At 44.9% G+C, this 24,631-nt stretch overlaps 2 protein-coding genes across 6 annotated transcripts in view; one reads left to right on the top strand and one right to left on the bottom strand.

Moving 5' to 3' along the window:
- Positions 1-24,631, bottom strand: part of gtf3c6 (general transcription factor IIIC, polypeptide 6, alpha) — a 33,862-nt gene that overhangs the window by 7,549 nt on the left and 1,682 nt on the right. The window contains exon 1 of one of the 4 annotated variants that reach the window (XM_068602333.1): positions 681-860. The exons of the other annotated variants lie outside the window; for them this stretch is intronic. The gene's annotated coding sequence lies outside the window, so the exon portion shown is untranslated. Of the gene's footprint in view, positions 1-680; positions 861-24,631 lie in introns of those variants that run through there. 4 annotated transcript variants of the gene reach the window in all.
- On the top strand, positions 21-17,380 carry LOC137803648 (zinc finger homeobox protein 3-like). Of its 2 annotated transcripts, none has more exons than XM_068602324.1 (11): positions 21-310; positions 2,870-4,577; positions 4,659-5,200; positions 5,357-5,570; positions 6,233-6,331; positions 6,433-6,569; positions 6,748-6,858; positions 8,378-8,528; positions 8,657-13,431; positions 13,556-14,212; positions 14,341-17,380. In XM_068602324.1, exons 2-11 carry the CDS (start codon positions 2,906-2,908, stop codon positions 14,455-14,457), a joined length of 8,475 nt encoding a protein of 2,824 aa, XP_068458425.1. In that variant the 5' UTR covers positions 21-310; positions 2,870-2,905; the 3' UTR covers positions 14,458-17,380. The 2 variants fall into 2 exon arrangements, with proteins under 2 accessions (XP_068458425.1, XP_068458427.1); XM_068602326.1 differs by having other exon boundaries at positions 6,436-6,569.

The raw sequence follows: 24,631 nt of genomic DNA on the forward strand, positions 1-24,631 counted from the left end.
CTAATTAGCAGGAATAAAGAGCCAAGTGTTTTTCCCCCACAGTGATCAGAACTCATTCTACCTCTGGAGCTCGCACAAACCCCTCCGTCCCCCATCTTGTGTTTACTACAGCCTATATGTAGCTTTAATTACACTGTTGTTTGGTAACAACTTGGACCCCGCTGCTCTCTCTCCCTCTCCCCTTTTTTCCTCCTGGCTCCGTAAAAACGCAGAGGATCATTCATAAGGAATGAGTGGGCTCTATACGATTGTTTTCTGGACTACTACACATTCAGCGTACGGAGCTTTGTACCAGAGCCGCTGCACAAATGTAAGTCTGCCATTTGTTTACGATATTAAAGGGACGAGAGGAAGTCACACCGGTAGCGGTGGAGAGGAAGGGCTGTTTCGTTAGTGCAGCCTGGAAATCGCACAAATCGAGCTTTTGTTGATTTGCTTGTGCATTGAGTCACCTGTTACTGGGTACTGAACGCGACCACTCTTGCTTTAGCGGAATCGGAGTGTGGAACGGTGCGGTCCACTGTAAACAAAGGCTGAAGTAGTCTGGAGGCTGAGTGTTGGTCGGTGACAACACAGACAGAGACGGGGAGTGAACTTCTAGTCGCTGCCCGTCCGGTAGTCCCCAACAGCCCCGTTTGTAAGCACCCAGAATAATGCTAACTACAGCTCAGTGCTATTACCTTGGTTCTGGTGTAGGCTGTGCGGAGTCCTCACGCACAGCAGTTGCGTTCAAAACAGTGTTTGGTATGTCCAACCGTATTTGTCCAGGTCCATAAAGACAATACAAATGTGCATTTTCATAAAGTACAGCCACACAACTCTATTAAGGTCTTTCTCTCACCTCCTCTCACCCCTTTCTCTCCTTTCTCTCTATTTTTAACACACACACACACACACACACACACACACACACACACACACACACACACACACACACACACACACACACACACACACATAGAGAGAGAAGCCTGAGATTCGGGGGACACATTATTTGTTAAATATTTGAGCATCCTTTTTTGCAAATTCTGTTGTATTCACACCTAATAACCAACACATAATGTACATTCATATTTTCAGTAAATGTATGTCAAATTTCAGATGTTTTTTTTGCCTGTGCTTAAATGACACTATCAGAATCAGTTTGCAGTAGACAACAGGATTTACTCACATTAACACACGCATAGATGTAGCCTACACACACACACACACACGCCTACACACACACATACACACACACGCCTACACACACACACACACACACACACACACACACACACACACACAACCACACGTTGTTAAATGATGGTTTCCCGCACTTGTGATCGATAGAGAGCCAGGAATGTTTGTATAAATAGTTACATTGCCGATAGACCCAGGTTATTGATTGCAGTGTAAATGAAAATCTTTATCAGATTAGAGACTCTTCTCAGCTGCTGGCAGTCAGGCTCAGCCCCTCAGCACTATCCAGCGGGACAGTGGACAGCTGCAGTGGGCAAGGGTCTGTGGCCTGTGACATAAACACAGTACATTAAAGCACTATCAGAGTGCCGATATGAGCCATATATCTTTAAGGTGCAGGGAGAGGCGCTGGCGACAGGAGAGAGACGGTATTTAAACAGCAGAAGGAAGAGGGGGTTGGTTGGTTGAAGTAGAAGGTGAAAGGGTACATTAAGGTCTCTCCTTGATTAAAAAAGGTTAGTAATGAGATTGTGGGACACACACTGAGTAAGAGAGATGTATCTGTCTCATCTGGCATCCATCTGTCAGTTAAAAACAGAGGAAGAGAGGCTCAATTACATTTTTATTTTAAAAAGTGACTGTCTTGATGGACAATGCTGCTGGTGATAAAGATTATTTGTGAAACGTCATTGATCAATCTTGGGAAATTCTAATTATTGACTTGAATTTTTATGGTAATTCATGTATGACAAATATCACAGCCATTTGCCAGTTTTATTAAGACTAGATTATTTCAAAAGACAAGGAAATGCAGTCTGAAATAAAGATTAATTTAAACATTGCTTGAAAATGTTTATCTTTTAAACACCATTATTGGCTATAAATGCATTATACATAACATTTCAGTTTACAACAAAAAGGGATTCATTTTAATGTACATAATTGCTTCATTGTTATATGGGTGTGTTTACAGTGGGCCAGCAATGGGATTTACAGGAAGTGTATACCATTTTATACACATACAAGGAGAGGAGATAAATAATACACTAAACTGCAACAAAACTAACTATTGTTTCAGAAATTACTACAGATTTTAATAACCTGAAATCTCAACAAAAATGTTATAAGCCTCAAACAAGTAATTGTTGCAGTTGGACACAATTAGATTACACAGGTGTTTATTGTACTGTGGCCACCCCGTGTTTGCACAGCGTGTTATAAAATGGCTCGTGCTAAACCGAGCTCCAGTTTCCTCTCCTAATATCTCTGTACCAATGCACACCAAAGGACAGATAAAAGCAGATAAAAGAACCGTTTTTAAACCCAGTGTATCAAAGTGTGGCAATTTAGTGGAAGCCCTTTAGCGCAGAAGCATTCAGTTCTTTATTTAATCCCATCCCCTGAGAAATATTATAGACCTCCTGCGTAGCCTTTACCCGCATTCCTCTACCTAGTTTAGCGCTCATGCTATTGATTTTCCCATTAAGGGCTCACGCTAACCCCTGAGTAACCAGCCTCTGTATAGCGCACTGTGAAGTCAGTATTGAACAGATGCTGTCCAGGGACTGTAATCAATGTTTTCTCCTCTACTGTTATGCAATATTATTTACATGACTCTTCTCCTTTTTTTCCCTTCACTTTTCTTGTCTCTGTCTGTCTCCTCTCTTTCCCTGTATCTGAAACACAGGTGGGGTAGTAATGCCTGGCAGCTGTAGCCTCTGGTATGGACAGCGGTGAGGGAGGCGGAGGGGATGGAGGGGGAGGAGAGGAGAGAGATGCTGACCTCAGTCCCCAGGCTTTATCTCTTCCTCTCCTGACCCTAGTGGTCATTCCGGAGCAGGGGTCATCTTCTCATACCTCAGCCATGGCCCCTGCCAAAGAGCCCCTGACCCTGCCTCAGCAGGAGGAGGAGGGCGCAGAGGGGTCCCAGGCTAGAGAAGAGACCCAGGGAGGTGAGCAGAAAGAAGAAGGCCGGCCTTCACAGGAGACTGGAGCGTGTCAAAAGCAGGGCATGAAGGAAGACTTCGCGGAGGGATATTTGTCAGGGCAAAGGAAGGAAGAAGGGGAGGTGCATGTAGGTGTAGGAGAGGCGTCAGTTACAGGGGGCCTCCCAGCAGCCCTTAGCAGCAGAGGGGGAGAGGAGGAGAAGGAAGAGGAGGAGGCCATCTCAAACCAAAGCCAAACCAAATCCAAATGTTCTTTATTACCTCAACCGAGCCAGCACAGCTCTTCTTCCAAAACTGCAAAGGCCAATGGCACACTCGACAGCAAAATAGCCGCCTCTCCAAAGCCCTCCCCCACTCCTTCCACCTCTCCAAATCCCTCCCCTTTTCTTTCCACCTCTCCAAAGCACTTCACTCGTCCGTCCTCCTTTTCTGCCCTGCTGAGCGAGACGGAGGTAAAAGACATTAAGGGAGATCAGGCCTGGATTTCTGAGTTTCCTCAGAGCTTTAAATCCCAGCAGTCTACTCTGGCTTTTCCACTGGCAGGTACAGAGCCTGCCAGTACACCTGCTGAGGATGATGGACCGGCAGGGGTTCCTCACACTTCCATTTCCAATGGAGATGGTGCCAAAGCTCCAGAACCAAATGACAGCCAGCTAGACACGGAGGTGGATGACGAGAGAGACAAAGAAGAAGAACAGAAAGAAGCTGTCCTTAAAAACCTCAACCAAGACCTCTCTCCTAATTCACTGACCAGTCACATGACCATAATGCACTCACGCAACTCCTGCAAGACCCTAAAATGCCCCAAGTGTAACTGGCACTATAAGTCCCAACATACATTGCAAGTCCACATGAAAGAGAAACATCCGGAGACAGGAGGCCAGTGTGTGTGTGCTGCCTCCGGAGGAAAGTGTGTGTGTGGCGGTGCAACACGAGGTGTGTGTGGATATTGCAGTTCGGGAAAACCCCATCCTCGCTTGGCCCGTGGCGAAACCTATGCCTGTGGCTACAAGCCCTACCGCTGCGAGGTGTGTGACTATGCTACCTCATCGAAAGGCAACCTCAGCATCCACATGCAGTCAGATAAACACCTTAATAACGTTCAAAATGGAGGACACTCGAATGGTCACGTCCACACTTCTCACATTACCACAAGCAACAGCAGCTCCTCCGACAGTAACGCAGTCGATGAGCCCGCATATAAGCCCCCGCTTACTACTCCCACACCTACTACCCAGCCCACTAAGCTCACACCACCTCCACATACTCACTCTCATGGTAAGCGGTGGCGATGTGATGTGTGCGACTACGAGACCAGCATTGCCCGCAACCTGCGCATACACACCACCAGCGAGAAACACACGCATAACATGTTACGGCTCCAGAGAGGCTACTACCTGTCTCACTGTAGGAGTCTTGCCCCGCAGCTGAAACACTTACAAAACGCAGGTAAGTAATGCAGCCCTCGCTGTGATCCAAGAACAATTTTTTTATGTGCAAATTCTTACGGTGAATCCCTCTGTTTTATAGGTGCGGAGCTCTCCTTGAACATGCGGCTGACCAGTCATCAAGTCGCAGATCAGCCAGTCACCCTTGGGTCTACACTGACTCCTTCTCCCTCCCCCTCCCCTTCTCCCCCCCCAGCTCTGTCTCTGTCTCCCACTGAACCCCTCTCCCAGGGGGGCGTGTTTCAATGCCTTGTCTGCTCCTGCTTTTCGTCCGACAGCTTAGAGTCTGTGGAGCAGCACCTGAACGCCCCTCGCTCTCTGCCCCAGTCTGAGTGGTGCTCCCTGGTCGCTGGCGGCTGCCACTGCAGGCTGTGCGGCTACACCACCCAGCTGAGGGCTAACTTCTCCTTGCATTGCCAGACTGACAGACACCGCACCCGGTACCAGCTTGCCGCTCACCTCCAGGAGGGTGGGGTCAGGGGTCAGGAGGGGGCTGCCCTTATTGCTAAGGGCAACCCCGTCCAGCTGAGGTGCAACCTGTGTGACTACGTGACCAGCAGTTTGGACAAGCTGCGAGGACATTCCCTCAGTTCCCACCACGAGGCCAGCGTCCGGGTTTACCGAGTCAGTACACTCTCATTAGGAACACCTTTCTTACATCATGCAAGCAACATTTCAATCATAAATCTATTCAGCAATTCATGATGATGGGACGCGATTTATCTACTGTTGTCAACCATAATCATTTTCTTTCTCTCCTTTCTGCCTCATTCTTTTTAGTTCCTGCAGCAGTATGATGGTGAGGTTGATGGGGGATCGTGGCTGTTCCACTGTCTCTTATGCAACCACTCCTCCTCTTCTAAACTACAAGTACTGAAACACAGTCAAACCCCAACCCATCAGCAGAGGGAAGGGCTACTACAGCTGCAGCCAATGGGTGGAGAGGAGCTGGCAGCAATTTTTACCATCAGGAAAAGCCCTGATGGTGTCACAGGTATGAGCTTATGAACCATGGGGCCGTATTTAATTTCATGTTGCGTGTGCTAGCTGACGTCATCGAGCAGATAGGGGATTAAGATGAAAAGAGTGAGAAAATGAGTAATGGCTGTTGCTGCGATATTGATCAAGTAAATTGATTTGTCGATACACATCCTTGTTATACCCCCAATAACTCCTGACAACAGCTAACTAGCACCTGCTAATCAATGGACCAATACAAATCCCCTGGATAAGGATGGGGCAGGGGCAGTAAAGGCAAGTCACCAGTCTATTTAAGATGAAACACTGAATTTACATCGTCTGAAATGTATGGACTGTTGGCACAACATCGAAAATTAGTTGTTCAACCCTTCAGTTGTAAATTAAGTGCATCCTGTGATTTGTTTACGTGCAGATTAAGACTTATCGAGGTGAACTGATGTGTTGTAAGTCCATATTACCTCTACTCCACCTCTGAGGAGAATCTAATGGAGAATCAATACTTGATCAATAGTGTATGGAGGCAAGCAAAACGAATAGTGAGGCTTAAAGACATTGGTCTTTTGGAAGGATGCTATCAAGAGGATATTATAAACTACAATTAGCCTGATTGTTTGTGAGAACATATTGTATGAAGCACAATGTTTGTGTAACATAATTATTTTTCATGTCCCATAGGAGAGCTCAGTGAGGATATGGAAACTTCCAGTGAGACCACCACTGGTCCTTTGGACACAACCAAAGACACTTGTAACTTGGGGATTTCTGACGAGACAGGTACGTTTATTCATAGTTAATTAAAATGATAGCATGATAACATATTACATACATAGTAAATATCAATCTATTTACATGGTCATACAATTGTTTACTTGAAGAAGAAATTATGGAGGAGGAAAAAGAAAAGAGGGAGTCATTTCCATCAGTGAAGCGTCCATCCTCTGAATGCGAGGAAACAGAAAACTCTATCTCAACCAAACGTCCCAGAATACACCAGCAAAATCCGAACCAGCAGGTGAGCAGCTGACACACATTTTAATAATTTAAGTATGACCTTGTTGATGTACAACAGACACAATAAATACAGTTCTACTGTATCCCACAAACCCATTCACAGCTGTGCACTTTTTCAGCCTTCTAATTCCACACTTTATAACAATTTTTTACACTTCACTCCTTTCTCTCTCTTTAAGACTGTCCAGTGCCCTTTGTGCCAGGTTGAAGTCCCACACGCACACCTTCGACAGCATCTCACACATGTGCACAGTGTGGCACAGGATTGTGTTGACAAGCTCATCAGCACAGTAAGTGTATGCAAGTGTGTATTTGTTGTATTTGCGCTTGTCAGGAAGCAAAAGAAAACGAGAAGGCAAAGCGATGGGGGAAGGGGGAGAGTGAAATGTAGGGAGACAATTCCATTAAGAAGGCACCAGAGAGAAAGGCACCGCTTTTTTAATGCATGTTTAAGTAGCTCCCCGCTATCATCTTTGATGCAGCCGTGCATTTTGTGTGTATGTGTATGCGCGTGTTTTAGAGTGGAAGAGAGAGGGGTTTGAATGAGTGAGTGAGGGAAAAGCCAGTCTTTCTATAATGCATGTTTAAGTAGCCCTCTATTACCAGAAGTGCAGTCAAGCTAAAAAGGGGCCCCCATGCTTTTTACTGTGTCTCTCCAACTAACAAAGACTGGTCATCTATCCACATCACCATCCTCCATCTCCCTGGCCCGTATGCTAAGTGGCCTTTGTCTCTTGTGCTCTTCGCCTCCACTTGACTGACTGCTTTTCACCCTTTCTCCCCTCTGCTGTCCCTTCCTCCCCCTCCAGCTACTCCTATCATTCCTATTCAGAAATCTCTGTCCCTGCCCCTCCCTTTCTGCCTCTCCCAAGCTCTCTCTCAATTTCTTATGCGTTACCCCCTCCCTCACTCACTCTCTCTCTTCGAAGCATTTTTTTTGTTCACTGCCCCATACCTTCTTCCTCGCTCTCCATGCTCTCTCTCTTTCTCATATTCTATACCCCTAACCCCTCTGCCACCCCCACCATCGTCCTCCCTCACTCCCCTCCAACCCCTCCTTCACTCTCTCTGATAGTAATTGAGGTTCATTAATTCAGACTGAGGTGATGATGGCCATTATGTACCTTGCTTTCCAATTACGCTCTCTAGATTAAGCCTGACCTTCAGTTTTCTCTGCTGTGTGTGTGTGTGTGTGTGTGTGTGTGTGTGTGTGTGTGTGTGGTTGTGTGTGTGTGCGTGTGTGTGGTTGTTCTTCTCTTTCTCTCTTATGAAGCTGTTACGCAGAGAAAACTCTTGTCATGTAAATCTCATCTTTGCTGTCTGTCCTTTCCTAAGGGTAGCTAGCTGTTCGCATAGATATGGTATTTGCTCTCACTGCTCGAAGCTGTGGAGATGGAGCTTTTCTGTATGAAGAATGATTTTAAATAAATTCATTATTCAGCTCAGTAAAGTTTTATTAAACCCTTGGGGCATGTTGGACGGAGCTGAAGGGCAGACCCACATATCTCACCATATACACTTATTACTAAATTGATGTGCCTCGATGTCTATACTGCTGCGCAGGCAGGTGCAAGATGTAACGATACACTCACAGATTCACACTTTAATGTTTTATGATATTAGGACAGGGTGTGCAGAAACTCATGTTTATACGTCTGGATATTTGCTTGCGGTTTTTCTGTACAATTAAATGTTTTATTCATAATATAGGATTGAGAAAATATGGTAATATCCCATATTTTGCTCAGTCTGAATTGGTAAAACAGCACTAATTATAACTGGCAATAACTCCCTTTATTTCCCTTGCAGGTCACACTATCCATGGAACAACCACAGCCTCAGCTGCAGACAGAACCACAGACGGATGATACTCAGAAAAATAAAGACACCAAGAATACCAATGCAAATTGTTCCCATACTGCTGATTCCAGTGCCTCAGTTAATTCACAGAAAAACCAAGGTTGGTTTAAAATGCACCATTAAAAAAAGACATACGTTCCAAACAATGTCACTGTAATTTCTTTAAAACACATTGTTTTTTTGGCCTAATGTGATTTAAAATGTACTATCACTATTACCATTTTGCAGGCATTTCAGTAGAGAACACTGAGGGAGATGTAGCCGCACCCAAAGATGTCACAGCTCTACTCACCCCACCCTTAGAAGACAACACCACTCACCCTTCCAGTGGCAGACTGGCTCCTCAGTCCCCAAATCAGACCCCCCCCTCCTCCCCGACTGGCGACCCCCCTCCTCTTTCTGATCGCCATGGTTACCGTTTCCGTTGCAGCAGGTGCAGCTTGGCGTTCCCCACTCAAGAAAAGCTCAAGCTGCACTGGCAGTACCATGCCATGAGGGCGGCAACAGAGTGCCCCCTCTGCTCTCGACGATGCCGCAGTCAAGAGGCCTTGCAGAGACACATGCAGAACACACACTCACAGCTGGACTACACACAGGGACCGAATACACTCTTGCCGCCTCACACGTCTCAATACATGGAGCAAAGTAAAAGTTCAGTTCAACAAGATTTTAGTTTATCACCTCAAGTGGGTCAAGAAGCAGGAGAGGGTGAGGATGAAGACATAGAGGAAGAAGAAGCCCTAGGCATGGTGGGACAGGAAGAACAAAAAGAAGTACAATTTAAAGAGAAGGACCTAATCGGTGAAGTTGATGGAGATGAGGAAGATTTAACTGAGCCAGAGAAAGGGCCACATGAGGAGATCATACCAGAACCTACTTCCAGCTCATTTTTCAAAAAGAGCTCCAACCCCACAATGGACCGCTATCTGGATCCAACCAGGCCCTATAAATGCACAATATGCTCTGAATCTTTTACCCAGAAAACCATTCTTCTGGTCCACTATAACTCTGTGTCCCATCTCCACCGGGCCAGACGGGCCCTCCAGGACTCTGGCACAGGTGTTGCTGTCCCAGAGGCTCCTCGTGGCCCAGATCCTAGGCCCTACCGCTGCCGATTGTGTGGAGTGGGCTATAGCCAGAGCTCCACACTGGATATTCATCTTCGCTCTGTTCTTCATCAGACTCGAGCTCGTGCTGCCCAGAACTGCGCTCCACAGAACCCAGCATCTAGTGTAGCTGCTCCAGTGTCAGTCCCCACCACTGCTACTCAGGCTGCTACCAACAGAGAAGAAATATCAAAGGGTTTGCTGTTCACCAAGAGGCCAGATGTAGTAAGCTCTTCAACCTCTTTACTGTTAGGCCCTGGCTTAACAACTGAGGCGCAGCCAACTCTCTCTATCCCAACTGACAGCAGGCAGGCTAAAAGTAGAGTCGCAGAACTTATAGCATCAAGAAACCAGTTAATGCTAATACAACAGCAGCAGTTAGCCCAGGCTCAGGCACAGGCCCAAGCTCAGTTACAACAACACACGGCTCTGCTCCAGTCCCAATTGATGCAGCATTTTCCCTTAGGGACAGAGAATCTCCTTAAACAACCCTTCTCCCTGACACCAGACAACTTGCTCTCTTTGCAGCAGCAACTTCTTATGCCCTTTTATTTGTCAGGAGACATGCATAATAACCCAGAGTTAACCGTTAAGAGCCTAGACCTTAGTCAGTTACTATGTGCCAACTCCATCCCCAAAGAACAAGTTAAGGTGGAAGTTAAAAGGGAGCCCCAACCTCAAAATGATGACAAACAAACCCAGAGACAACGTTCAAACTCAGCTTTTAGCCAACCAAAGGATTGTGTGCAGTTTGAAGCCAATGTTGTAGCTGGCTGCAGTGGATCCGCCAACAACCAGTCAGAAAAAAGACACAGTAATTCTAATCTTGAAGAAGAAAAAGAAGAAATGTCTGTTCCTACTTTTAAAAATAAGTGTCAGAAAGAGGAAATGGATTCCTCTTCATTTACTCTTCTTGGATTGCAGTGTCCTCCTCCCAGAGTGCCCTATGCAGCTGTGAATGGCGAGCCTGTTAGAGCCCTGCTGCAGAGTTATGGCTATGAGTTGGCACTGCAATACATACAAAGTAGACAAAGACACCCACAGCAGATACCAACCCATATAATGCCAGATAAACACGATTGTTCTGATATCAACAAGATGAAGGTATGCTCAGAAGAAGAAAGAGTTGAGTTAAGTGGACTACAGGATGTAAAGCTGGAAGGCTGTAACGAAGATAACAAAGGAGTAGAGGGCGATGGAGCAATAGAAAGTTCGCCACATGACAAAAAAAAGAAAGATGAGGAATCTGTAAACAAAGAGAACGGTTGTTGTGGAAGGGGAGAAAAGTGTAGAGACTGTGGCAAGTTTTTTTCAGATCCCTTGATTTTGAAAAGTCACCGGGAGTATATTCATAGAAAACTGTTCCCTACTCCTGCACTGGAGAAATTTTCCAGAGAATACAGGCAGCAGTATGACCAGATGTACCCGATCACACAACCTAAATCTGGGGACAATTCAGCTACCACCCCGGTCCCGTCCTCAGAATCTGAACCAGAACTGGAACCAGTTATCCCTCAAGTTAAAAACCTCCCACCCTCACCTGTCCCATCATTTTCAGATACCACAACCAAAACGTGTACTCTTGCTACAGACCTAACAACAACTGCCCCCAAACCTTCTTCTCCATTTATTTCTCAATCTCAAGAGTTTCCACAACAAGAGGCACCCATCCCAAGCACAGCTGCTACAGCTACTTCTCAAACCACATCCAACGCTAACGCCATACCTCTTACCTTACCGAAAATACCCATGCTTCCTCTATCTTTGCCCCAGCTTCCTGTACCCCAACTGTCTTTACCTCAGCTTCCTCTACCCCACATTCCTTTTCCCATGGACCTATCTCTCCTCCCTTCGGTGGTTATGCAGTCTGTTGGTCTCCAGCCCCAACCTTGGTTAGACTCAAGTTTGAACCCTGAGTTGGCAAAACTCTACCAATCTCAACTCAACACAGCACTGCAACAGCCGCAGCTCAGCCCTCCTTCGCTTGTTCAGCAACTCCAGCTCAGCCCAGCTTTGCAAGGTCAACCTTCACCCTTAAATTCTGCACTGCTGGGTCAACCATCCCAACACAGCCCAATTCAAACAGGACAGCAACCCCAAGTCAGCCCAACAATACCTGAGCAACAGGGTAAAAGAACCCGAACCCGAATCTCCGAGGAGCAACTGACTGTCCTGAGGAAACACTTTGATATTAACAGCCTTCCCAGTGACGAAGAGATGAACAAGATGTGTGAACTGTCTGGGTTGCCTAATAAAGTTATCAAACACTGGTTTCGGAATACCCTATTTAAAGAGCGCCAGCGAGACAAGGATTCCCCTTACAATTTTAATAACCCGCCAACCATAGTCCTGGAGGAGTCCAGAGAAGTAGCACAAATCCAGCCTCTGTCACTTTCCCCATGTCCACAGTCCCCAACCCTTCCAGCCCATTCCTCCCCACAGCCCCAGACAACAGATCTCCTGAGAAGAGAGTCCCATAGGGGCCGACGGTCTTCCCGAACCCGCTTCACGGAACAACAGCTGGAGACCCTGCAGGGGGTGTTTGAGGCGACTCCTTATCCCAGAGAGGAAGAATATGACAGCTTATCTGCTTTGTTGTCTCTCCCTAACAGAGTTATCGTTGTGTGGTTCCAAAATGCAAGACAGAGAGCCCGTAAAACTCAAGACCTGGGAACAGGCGATGAATTAGAGGGGAAGAACCAACTTGACAACATTCATAGTCAGAGAAATGGCTGCTACAAGAACGATGATGATGATGATGACAACAGCTGTGGGGATGAAGCACAAGGTGAATCTCAGAATGAAAACTCCATGGATCTGACTTATGAATACTACACCAACCCTGACTCACCTGTCCTTGATTCTTCCTCTCACTGCATGGAACGTGAGCATCTAACAGCCAATGGTGAACCAACCCTTGTTACAGGTATTAAGAAACAAGAAGATAAAACATTATCTTCACAAGCTAACAAGAGCATAGCTCTTGTCAAAATTAAAAATGAAATTTCAGATGGGGACATCCAACGTAAGGAAATTGTTCAGGCCATGAAAACCGGGTCCTCTTCACAACTAGAGCCCAATCTGCAACCAGAAAGTACTCCAGAAAGACTACAGCCTCGCTCCTCCTCCTCTTCACAGAAGACGGTACCGGCCATCGCATCCACAGCTCATTCCAGTCACGGGCATACATGCAGCCCTCCATCTGAAGCAGCGGTTGAAAAGCATGTTGATACTTCACCCAGCCTCCCTGCTGCTTCAGAGTCTGACACGAGCCACATTCGGCTGCCTGATGCCACCTCTTGCCTATCTACTGACACCCAGCAAAAAACCCCACTCCAACCCCAAACCCAGGCTCAGTTTCAGTGCAGTCTCTGCCCAGTGTCCTTGCCCTCATTCCAACTGTGGCAGGAGCATCAGACCAGGCACCTCCTGGCAGCTCAGTCCCAGGTCCAATTTCTCCACTCTGGCTTCACAGACCGAACCATGCCTTACATGATGCTCCACCCCAACCACAGCCTGATGGCCAGCCAAATGCTTTCAGGCGCTATGTCCCAGATGCACCCCAATCCCACACATTCCATGATGTCACACCTAAACAGCATACAAATGAAGAACACACTCGCTGATCACTCGAGTAACACCCACACCAGCCTTTCTCAAAGTTCCCTGACACCCATGAAGCAGAGTTCAAATCTTATGTCAGAGACTAGTTTTGAAGGCCAAAGGAGCAGTAGAGAGATTGAGGAAGACCACCGCAGGGATAAGCGTCAGAGAACCACCATCACCCCAGAACAGCTTGAAGTGTTGTATCAGCGCTACAGTATGGACTCTAACCCGACCAGAGGAGTCCTGGAAGGCATTGCACGTGATGTGGGCCTAACAAGACGTGTAGTTCAGGTATTTTATGGATGTTTGATTATGTGTGAATTCATTTTGGGAGAGAGGGACAGAAAGAAAGGCAACAAAAAATACTTAATATTATGTAACTCGATTTTAAACCATGCTGGTCTTTTCTTTACAGGTCTGGTTTCAGAATACACGAGCCAGAGAGAGAAAAGGACAGTTCCGGTCAATGGGGCCAGGATCCAGTTTCAGCTTGGGTTTAAACCACTTGCGCTGCCCATTCTGCAGGGCTCTCTTCAAGGTAAAGAGTGCTCTTGATGCCCATATGCGGTCACGCCACTGGGCAGAGGCTGAAAGAGCAGGCTACAACTTATCGATGAGTAATGGCTCTAATGGGCAGATTGGGATGGCTATGTCATCTGTCATGGACAGACCAGGCCCATCCATCTCCTCCAACTTCACTCCAAACCATGGCTTTGTCATCATTAACAAAGAGATGAGTATGAAGCCACCTTTGTCTTCAACCACTGATCTGAACAACCCAGAGGAGGATGATGACTATGAGGAAGACGACGAGGAGTACCCATGTGAGGAGGGTTCCAGTATGGCTGACCAAGGGTCTCCTAGTCCTGAAGGCTCTGGGGGTCCAAGCTCAGATTGGGGTGAGACACAAAGTCTGCAACAGCACCAACATCAGCAGCAGCGCCAAAGGACACAGATGAGCCACTTCCAGGTACTCCAGCTCAGAGACTTCTACAGGAGCCACCGTACCCCCAACCGGCATGAGTGTGAGACACTGGGCCAGGAGTTGGGACTGCCTCACCGAGTTGTGCAGGTCAAATATGAATAAATGATGAAATACAATTTTCTTTGCATTTGTTAAAGATTAAAAAGTTCTGTTTCAGAATAATTATTTTAAGGATGATAGCTAGTTTATTCATACATTTTTTTTTATTTATTTAGGTGTGGTTCCAGAATGCCAGAGCTAAGGAGAAGAGGGCCAGGAGCCTGAGCTCCGACTCTGCAGAGAGGGAGCAGGCCGAGCTGTCAGCAGGAGCAGGGGAGAGAGACCGAGCTTAAAGAGGCAGACTACGGCTGCTTCGCTTCTTTCTACTACATTGTCTCCAAGACCCCTCCTGCGCCTGCTGTTGATCTCGAAACCTATACCTTGTCCACTTTGCTGCCAAACCTGTAACCTGAACACCCCAAAGATGCCGAGCCACAGCGGCCCAAAGAGAAACTCTCTCAACTGAAAATAGGAGAGAGACCAAACCAAGTTCTCTTTACCACAGCTTTCCTCTTTTCATATTGTTCTTAAACTCTTTCCCGGTCTGTCCTTTCACGTTGAAAAGAGCTCCTCTCCCTATTACGTCAAGACACCTTACTACAACCAAACACCATCTTGATAAAAAAAAAAAAAACAACCAGATGCCACAGAGGCCAAAGAGCATTCTCCAAGTATGTGACCTCACTGCCCAGCTAGACCTGCAGTCTACCTCTCAGTCTGCATGTCAGACTCACATTGGGCCCTCCACCAGACAGTGCTAGATGACTAGCTGTGTAGCATGTAGTGCCAGTCTGTAAGAGGCTGGAAAAGAAATTGTCAAAGAGATTTTAGTGTAAATAGAGAACTCCAAAAGAAAAACTTGAAGAAAAACAAAGCAGTTAACAGTGAAAGATGATGATGAAAAAAAAAAAGAAAAACTGAAAAATATCCTTGAAGGAGATGGAGGTATTCGCAAAGAGCTTTTGTAAAGACTGACTCAGATTCCAAAGCTCGTAACCAAAATTTTTCATGTCTGTGGATTTAGTTTCAACACGTTTGTTTTCAATAACAAACTGCAGAGCTGACGTCTGTACGGTGAATGGGTGAAATCTGCAGCTGGCAAAATGAAGCCGAGTACCAAAAGACTGATACGGTGCCAGGATGCAGCTTCACCCCCCCACAAGCCAATGATGAGTCTTCTGTTGTACATGTACACCTTCTATGTTCCTTTAGTGGATAACCGCCCAAATAGCACAGAACGAAAAGGCCAGTTTGTCCTAAACGGGGCAAACTATTTTTTATAGCACTCAACCATTATACTGTATATGAAAACTTTAACCAAACTCAAATTTACATTGTGTGTGTTTAGTAATAGTTTCTTAATATAAATCTTATGGACTGAGATAAACTGTCTTGCTTCGATATAATAGTGTCATGATTATGAAAAGATTATGACAGCTTTGATATGTTCAGGCAAGGAGACTTACTGCCTTTCCGTTCTATTTAAATATACCAATGGCTGACCAATGTTATTTGATTAATGTAAAGCTTTCTATGCTCAGGTCAACAGCTCAACATGGCTCTGCTTAAATTGTGGTCTTATTACTGTAATTTTCTGTTTTTAAAACAGAGGAGGCATGGTTTAACCTAAGACTAAGTATTAAAAGATATCTACAAAAACATCTGTAGTTCAAAGATCTGAGCTTTTCACCACTGAGTAATAGATTGTGACAAAAACCTTATTGAAACTAAAGTGTTTAATAGTGTGAGGGGTAAATGTACAGTATTTAGCTTTTGTATGGTTGACTCAAGACTTCATTGGATGATTGAGACAAAGCTCCCTTTTCCACTTACAGATGGGATGCTACTGCGCAAATCTGAGAAAAACTTCGGATGTTATTGATGTTATTTTTGTACACTTAATTTATTTTTCCCTCTTTCTCCTACCTTACCGACTTTCCTCGTTTGCTCTCTACTTTTCTTTCTGTGTTCATTTGCAACCAGTCCTTATTCTAACTGTAATAATGATAATATAACAATAATAGCTAAACAATAATTAATGCTTTAAGACAAAAATCCAAAGACGTGATAATACTTTAACCATATGACCTACAAAAATAAGCGCTACTGTTTACTTGACGATGTATTGCTGTTTTTAAAGAAGGAAGGAGTCCCTATATCTAAGCTACTGTTTTCTGCCTCTCATAAGCACACTGGAGACTGTAACCAAAACCCCAAACTAGAGCCATGGCAGTCTGTAATATAGCGGTTAAAGAGTTTTATTTCTCTTGAGAAATGTTACAGTTTATTTTTTTTTTTAGTGTTGAACTTCAGCCCTTAAGGATGTCCAGTTTGCTGCTAATGTACTGTAGTTTCTAATGATACTGTAGAAAGATGCATGCTCTGATCGCTTTACCACTAGGCTTTAATGACTACAAACTGTAATGATACCTGTGATGCTGTTGATAAACTGCTCCTATGTTATGCCGTTGTAAACAAATGGATATGTGGGGCTCAATTCCATCAGGTTTGTTTTTCAGTATCCTAATAATTACCCCGACTCAGAAGATAAAAATGGCTTTCGTAATACCAGAAATATTTTTTCAAGCTTCAGTTTTAGAGAAACCTGCTTGGGGCATTCATTTCTCAATACTTATGGATATACTGCATAGCTATTTGAAGGAGTTCAGCCCCAAATCTTCCACTGGTATGGTGTCAGGCTTTCTGTGTTGCAATGTCTCTAGTCTCTAGCCATTTGCCCGTCGAAAACAGCTTTGCTGAACCCGTCTCAGACTGACATCACAACCAACTTTCCAAAGGATGTGGACTGACTTATACTCTGTCATGTTTTGTTCTTAAACTAACCAATGTTTACGACAATACCAATGAGCTTTCTTCTGTACAGAAATGTGCACTCCAAATACCACAAAGGCAGTTTTTTGTATACTGATTATTTAATTTGTCATATTCTCTTGATCTTATTGACTGTACGATGTACATATTGGGGTCCTCTATGGTGAAGGGACTCTGTTATCCTTAATGTAGGTAAAACTATTCTTTTAATTTTTTCTGGATATGTTGTTGCCATAGTGATGACCAAAAAGATACCTGTGATGTGCACCTGTCCTTATGTCCTGCTCCAGTGGTTTAGTGCGTCTCTATACTCACCCTGCCCAAGTTCTCCCTTACTGGTGTGTGTTTCTCTTCCTTCCCCTTCCCATACTCCACTGAGCTAAATAAAGTCTGCTTTGGTGCATGCTCTGGTCTCATCCCTGGTCTTACCAAGAGAAGCCATTTTGTGAATGTTGTGGTATGCGAGGGTGTCTGCCTGTTATGTGTGTTTCATATTTCAGGTTGTATGTTGTGTGTCTGGCTGGAAGGCTTTTGATGTCCAACCATGTGTGTGTGTGTTTGTGTGTGTGACACAGCAGTGTGTGGAAGGCGTTTGGTGAATGGAGCCATGACCTCTGGGGTCACTTCATTAATTACATCTGTGACATTCAGCCAGATGAGTTTCCTTTGTAACTAAATGATATGATGAATATTAACGACCTTGGATGAATTACACTGCTGCTTCTGCTGCTGCTGATGATAATGTGTTTTACGACTCTAAGAGAGAGGGGAGTAAAATTGCACACGACAGCACATTTAAAGCACGGAAATTTTCATATGCAACATTTCAAAGACCACAGCATAGGTTGGTAGAGCAGATTTTATTTTGTTTTCTTTTGTGTAAAACTTTCCAGTGGTTGATCAGACACCTCACTAGAGAGGGAAAACTACAAAACAAGAATGCGTCGTTGAGTCTCAAGCACAAAACTGGTCTCAGCTCCTTTTTCTCTCGCAGCAATAGATTTGTTGAACTACATGAATGCGACAACAGAGGAAACAGTTCGGCTTTGGGTTGCAAGGAATAGACAAACAGATACATGAGGAAAACAACTGCAAAGTAAACACAGAAGAGGACTTGAGATAGCTTCGTCGCTGATGATAGCCATCTTAGAAAGTCATCCTGATAAAGTGATCCCCAACCATTTCTCCTTCTCCCTGTCCTCCCCCTCTTAATCAAATGAGTACTGTGCAGCTGGTGGGGTTGCGGCAAAAAGGGGTACGAGTGTGTGCAGAGGAGGGGGCTTGGGGGGGCTTTGAAGGATGGCGTGAAATTATTGCCTGCTGGTGTATATGTGTCGCTGGGGGTAGAAGAGTAGAGTAGGGGATTGGGCTGGGGCTGGGGGGGGGTGTAATGTCATTGCCTGCTGGTGTATCAGTAGTGGGGGCTCATTTAGATTTAGATTGGTTATGTGAGGAGAGAGCTGAAAGGCCAGCTCATGTTTATGCATGAATCCCAAAGCATGCTGCTGTGGTGGAGCCCCGAGTTAAAGAGACAGAGCTCAAATACATTCACACATTTAGACACAGCTCTGGTTCTTTGGATAAGGCTTCAGTCGAAGTGATGCTTTACTATCAGATACATTTCAATCAGTTGTGCTTGTGTTCGTCTGTTTGTGATGTTGTGTGCGCAGATAGATTCCATCTATGTCCAAATGAAAATCATGCTGCTTCTTATAATCAAAACAAAATTTTGATCGAATTTTAGTTTTTAAAATCCCACTGCTCGACTCTGTCCTGAAGATTGTTGCTGTGTCTTCTACAGCTGATGCAGAGCTACACACAGTACATAGGTGCTTCCCACATTACAATCACTCTCTCTCTCACACACACACACACACACACACACACACACACACACACACACACACACACACACACACACACAAAGAGTAATCAGTAAATGTCTTTGAAGGAGAGTTTGTTCAGCACTTCATCAGGTATAAAGTGGTTTTTATTTGGAAATGTGGTCCCTATCCATCTTTTAAATGACTTTTTAATGGTCGTCACACCATCCTAATCAATCATGTAGCAGAGCTAGCCTGCAAGTGCAAATACACTCTATTTATAATTCCTACATTCTGCTGCAAAAACTGACACTCGGTACCTTCTTAGTGCTGTAAACGAGCAGAAAAATGAATGAAATTGTCTTTAAGGTTTTGTGGAAACATTAGAAAGACTTCCTATGCCACTCAACAGCATCCCAGATATGAGGTACTCTTTGAAATCTGTCTTTATATTATATCTGCACTCTAAACCAGTAGAAAAGGTGGATAGAATAACTTCATAAAAAAAATTATACTGTTTATTGTCATTCTTGGGTGTCTCCACATTCAGGCTTTTTCTTTTTTTGTGACCCCTCACCATCCCCCATCCACATCGCATCCCCCCTCATAGGCCCCTTTTCAGTACTTTACATCTATAATGAGATACAAATACGCATCAGCAGGACAGTGTCTACGCCACGCGTCACTGTGTGAATATTACTCACACTTATTAGCTGGATTATGTTAATCTTTACACTCTCTGCTCACAGACAACAGACTCCCCATGATATGGGGGTGGTCACGGCAGTAAGCGTGTGCTGTCGCGTGTGTACGCGTGCGTATGGCCGTGTGTGTGTTGAAGTGATTGCCATGTTGTCAAACTGATCTGCATGTGAAAGGGCGGTCTAATTACATCACTTATGCAAATATGAAATGCACATATGCATGCACATACATACACACCATTGACAGCTTACTACTGAGGTCAAAAAGATTCTCTTATTGACTAACACGAGGTGGCATCCCCACCTGTCAGAGGTAGACATGTCTTGACAAAATACAGAGAAGTCACAAAGAATGTTTTGACACACTTCTTCAGATAAATTAGTAAAAAAAAGAGTGGCTGGGTCAAGCTCACAGTAGACTAAAGCACTTAAACTGTTATTGGAAAATGTCCGACCGCATATTCACTGATTATTCTTTTTTCAGACTGAAGCATTGATAGTATCCCTGTTGGAATGATTGATTGAGTCTGACACATTTTAATTACGCCCAAATTAAATGAATTGGCTGGCGGACTATAAAACATTGCTGTTTAATAACGAGCCCCACCATTTGCCTTTTTTTTTTTTTCTTGCTACATCCAATCCCATTTTGGCTGCCTGCACCAAATAACCTCTCTCCATTTAATGATATGCAAATGAATTTTCATGAACCCCATGATCCCATGCGATGATTAAACTGAGATGACATTAGCTGCCATGCTGCTGCCACTGTCAGTGTTTCTGTCTGCCTCCTTTCTCTCTTCCTATCGATACCATCTTTCTTCGTATCCACGACAACGGCCAACTGGTGATATTAAGGGGTTCATTGTCACCGCTCCCTTATGAATTTGCTTTGTGAGATTCCGCGTATCCAGTGTTATTACAGAGAAGTTTTTCCAATGGCAACAGAGATAGAGCATCAGAGCGAAAGATGTCGGTTCTCCCGCCACATGTGATCCGTGGTACGCCGACAACGTGCATGTCACAACAACGTGCAAATATTGTAATGCGGTAACATCATACAGACGATTTTGGTAACCTTCCACATCTCTTCTTTTTCCACCTCTTTTGCTCCCCTCCCACCGTTCCGTTTCAGTCTGGATACAGCTCCACCTCTGCTGTCGTTTATTGTACTCCATTTGCATAATGAAGCCCAGGCTTAATTAAGATCCCACTGGAGTCTGGAGCCAAGGATGAAGGAAAGAAGGACGAGGAGAAGGGGAGGGGGATCCGGCGTTCCTTAGCTTATCCGCACGTGTCCAAATAGGAGGCGCAATTTAAGGGGGGAGTAAAGCGTTGACGAGCGATTAAATCGCTAATTATGATCGGCTGTTAGAATTAGTGTGTGGCTGTTAATTAGCTGCAGATGAGATGCCCAGACAGTTGCCCGCCCCGACGACTGCAGCACCCTCCCTGACTGGCAATAGAGAAACACAGCTTGACACCCTGGAGATGATGCCAACACATCCCTCCCTTTAACACACACAGCAGTCGGAGGGGATATCCCTTTAAGAATATCCCAGGTGTGCATGTGCAGGAAAGAGGCTCTTCATCATCCTTGTCCACCCACTCCCACTGTTCTTCGTTAAGCACAAAATTCCTTTTTTTTTCCTTCTTCAATATCCTTTATTCATTTTGCTCATTATTTCTTGTCTTCCACATTCTTCGTCTTCTTTCTCTTCATATTGGAATGGTATGATCCCTTGCAGGTCTTTGTAATGGTCAGCAGCTTCCTTCCAGTGCAGCAATGGGCATTGAGCAGGGTTGGCATCGAGGAAAGGTTTTTGGTCCAATACTCCTACTATAGTTAAATTTGGCTCTTGTTCAAACAGTCTGCAGCTATTTATTGTCTGCATTTACTACGCTTTTATACAGCTTCTGGTGGCGCCCGTGAATGCATCTCTGTTTGCGTTTGGCATGGTGCCATCTCTGTTTCTGGTCTCTCCCTTGAGGCGATGCCATTGCCAAAACATTTAGGCATCCGAAATGTCCTGCTCACCGTATGGAGTTTGAGTTTGCCAATGTGTGTGTAATGTTGGCTTGGCAGCGTGCCATCTTTCTCCTCGTGCCCTTGCCGCCCATGAAAGAAATGCCATCACAGAATCGCTGGCAACCGTTGCCTGGGCACCTCTTCTTGGCTTTGTCCAAGCAAACAAACGGCGATTAGCAGCAAATCCTCAGAGGTGAGTCCCCTTGTCTTTGACTAAGACAGTTCTCCGCCAACCGTTTTCATCGCTCCGGGTATGCCACGACTGCAGCCTGGCATGGTGCCCGATGGCTGGCACGCTGTGGCTGGCATAGAGCGAAAGAAAATTAGAAAAATTAAAGGAATATAGGATATTCCACCAACGTTTTTCTTTGTATGCTCAACGGTCATCACCAAGTTACAGTTTATGGGTTCAAAGTATCGTCCATTTTTCTCCTTCCATGCTTCCCTTCATCCAGCTACATCTGAGTCATCATGTGTCTTCTGGCATCTTGCTCACTTCTATGCTCTGCTGTCCTCTGGTATCTTCCATATCTTCCTTTTCTCTGCCCGCGCTGCTGTTCGTTTCGCCCCATTGTGTCTGTGCCAAGGTGGCACCATGGTAGCAGTATGGAGGTCTGTTTCTCTTCCTCTTCTATTCTTATTGTCCTCACCCCTTCGCCCGTGCCCATGCCCGCCCCCGCTCTAGCCCTGACTGGATGGCACTGTGCCAACCTGCCACCGCCATCGCTCTCATTTGTAGCTCATCCCACCGTTGCCCTTCCCCCTGTCTCTACATTTCCATCCCTCTCTCTTCTCTTCTCATCTCATTCATTTACTTTCTGAATCATTTACTTGCTGTGTGTATAAAGTGCTGCATTAGCAATTAGCTAAGTGACAGATATACAACTTTTCATTTCTTAAATGTGCGCCGCAAATTGCCGATCTTTGTTGTAATTTGGAAGACTTCTTTGGCACCTGAAGGAATTCTCAGAGTTACTGCCCTGCCGATAATTACCGCAGCAGTTACTTATTCCACCGAGACAAGAGGAGAAAGACGAAGAGAGCCCTGAGTTTGGATAAAGCTTGTGTTGTTTTAATTAACTTTTACCAACCCCCATCATGTGTGCTGTTTTTTTTATAACATCTCTAAGCGCCTTATGCAGGTTGTGCTTGTTCACAAACATACTATACATCCATACAATTGATCCGATTATTACTAAAATTACCTGCGTACCATTGACCTCGCCCCACTTTTTCTAAAATGACCTTTGTTTCTTTTTCCTCCTCTTTAAAATATCTTGTGTCAAACAAAAGCTGCCAGTGGTGGTGGAGGAGCCATTAAGCAAATACTCTCATTAGTACACAAAACATAATGAATATGTAAATGACGTGTGTAATTTATGCATGGGCTGAGAGACTTGTTCTCTTTTGAGTCCTCCATTGTAATCACTCTATGTATATCCCCTTTCCTCTAAACTTGACACTCTTACGCCAATTCTCCTCTTTTCTTAGACCACCTACTGTGTATAAATCCATGGGGGACTTCTTGAGGTCTCACTATTATCTCTTTTATTTTGTATTTTTAACACATTTCTCCGCCTTTAACCATGATCTGTAGTAGGTAACGGTGTCCCAGAGTCTCCCTGTTTGGTTCTTCCTGCTCACAGCCTTGTCTCCAAAAACAAACCCTGCAGTGACGCATTAAACCAACAACTCAGTGTTTGAACAAGGTTTTTCTTGCTGGAATATGAATACTGAATAATATATACACTAAATCACATCCACTGTGCTGTGTGCTGTATTTTGTCTTTGACCCTTTGTCACTGTGTTGCTCTTTATGTGTGGTCCAAACTGTGTGGTAAATTCAAGCTCGCCCTGATAGACGGTGAGTAGCCTTGCTCCTGTCTCGGATAAACACCTATAATACTCTGGCTCCCTTGGCAATCACCATAGCAACAAACCATGGTACCCACGTGAGTTGCATAATAAGATGTTCTCCAAGAGCACGGACCATAAAGCGACGACAAACTAGACACCCGCAACAATGAATGCAGAAAATAAGTATTCAAATGCCAAACATATCAATAGGCTAGCATCATATAACACACACTGTCAGATGCTCATGCACCTTCTCTCTGTCTCTCTAGACCTTAACAGGTGCTGATGAGCCGCAGTCAATGATTGTAATGAGCTATCGATCACCGTGGGAAAACCGAGGGACAGAGAGGGGTGAGGGAGGTAGGGGGAACCAGAGGACACACACACAAACAGAAGGAGGTGGACTGCCAGGGAAAAAAAACCTTCAAATGAACTAAATGGAGACAAGCTACCGAAGACAGGGTATCAATACTTGCTTTAATCAAGTCCTTATCTCCTATTGTTCTGCTTAACATAGAATTTATGGGGAAGTGCTTTTTGCCAGTGCAGGTTGAGTGGAAGTGTTCAACGGAGAGCAGCTTCTGGAAGGGCTGATCTGCTCAGGATGACCATGCAGACATGTTTGTCATGAGTGAGTTCAGATGCCAGTGAATGGCACTGACGCAGTATCTCTATTTTCCTCTTTTTGTGCTGTGTGCATGGAGTGGAGGCAGACAGCTTTAGGGAAGGGGGAGGTGCGTTGTGTGTGTGTGTCGTGTGTGTTGGCTGGCGTTTCAGATAATGAAATGCAGCAGGGAACAAAGAGCTGGGGGCCCCTATTCTCTGTGCTGCAGCTTCATTTTCACTCCCGTCAGTCTATGATTCTTCCATACCCTCTTTCTTGTGTACGTGTATGTGTGTGTTTATGTTTGTATGAGCGGTTTGTTGTGTGTTCCCCTCCTCCTCCTGTTAGTATTCTGCATGGCAGATCCCTCTAATGTAATAACTGTGTCTGCATGTCTAATTTACAGCAGGAGAGAGTAAATAGCCTGTGGTTAATTACAGTACGTGTGTGTGTGTGTATGTGTGTGTGTGTGTGTGTGTGTGTGTGTGTGTGTGTGTGTATGCATGCGTCTACATGCGCGTGGGTGTGTCAGAATGATTTATGAGTTGCAAATAGCTACACCAGTGGCCCGTTTCTCCTCACTTAGTTTTTAATCTGTCTTTCCATTAATTTTCCTGG

The sequence above is a fragment of the Clinocottus analis genome, unplaced genomic scaffold, assembly GCF_023055335.1.
Source record: "Clinocottus analis isolate CAN_PGR_092001 unplaced genomic scaffold, fCliAna1.0.p SCAF_6, whole genome shotgun sequence".
Classification (NCBI taxonomy): Eukaryota; Metazoa; Chordata; class Actinopteri; order Perciformes; family Cottidae; genus Clinocottus; species Clinocottus analis.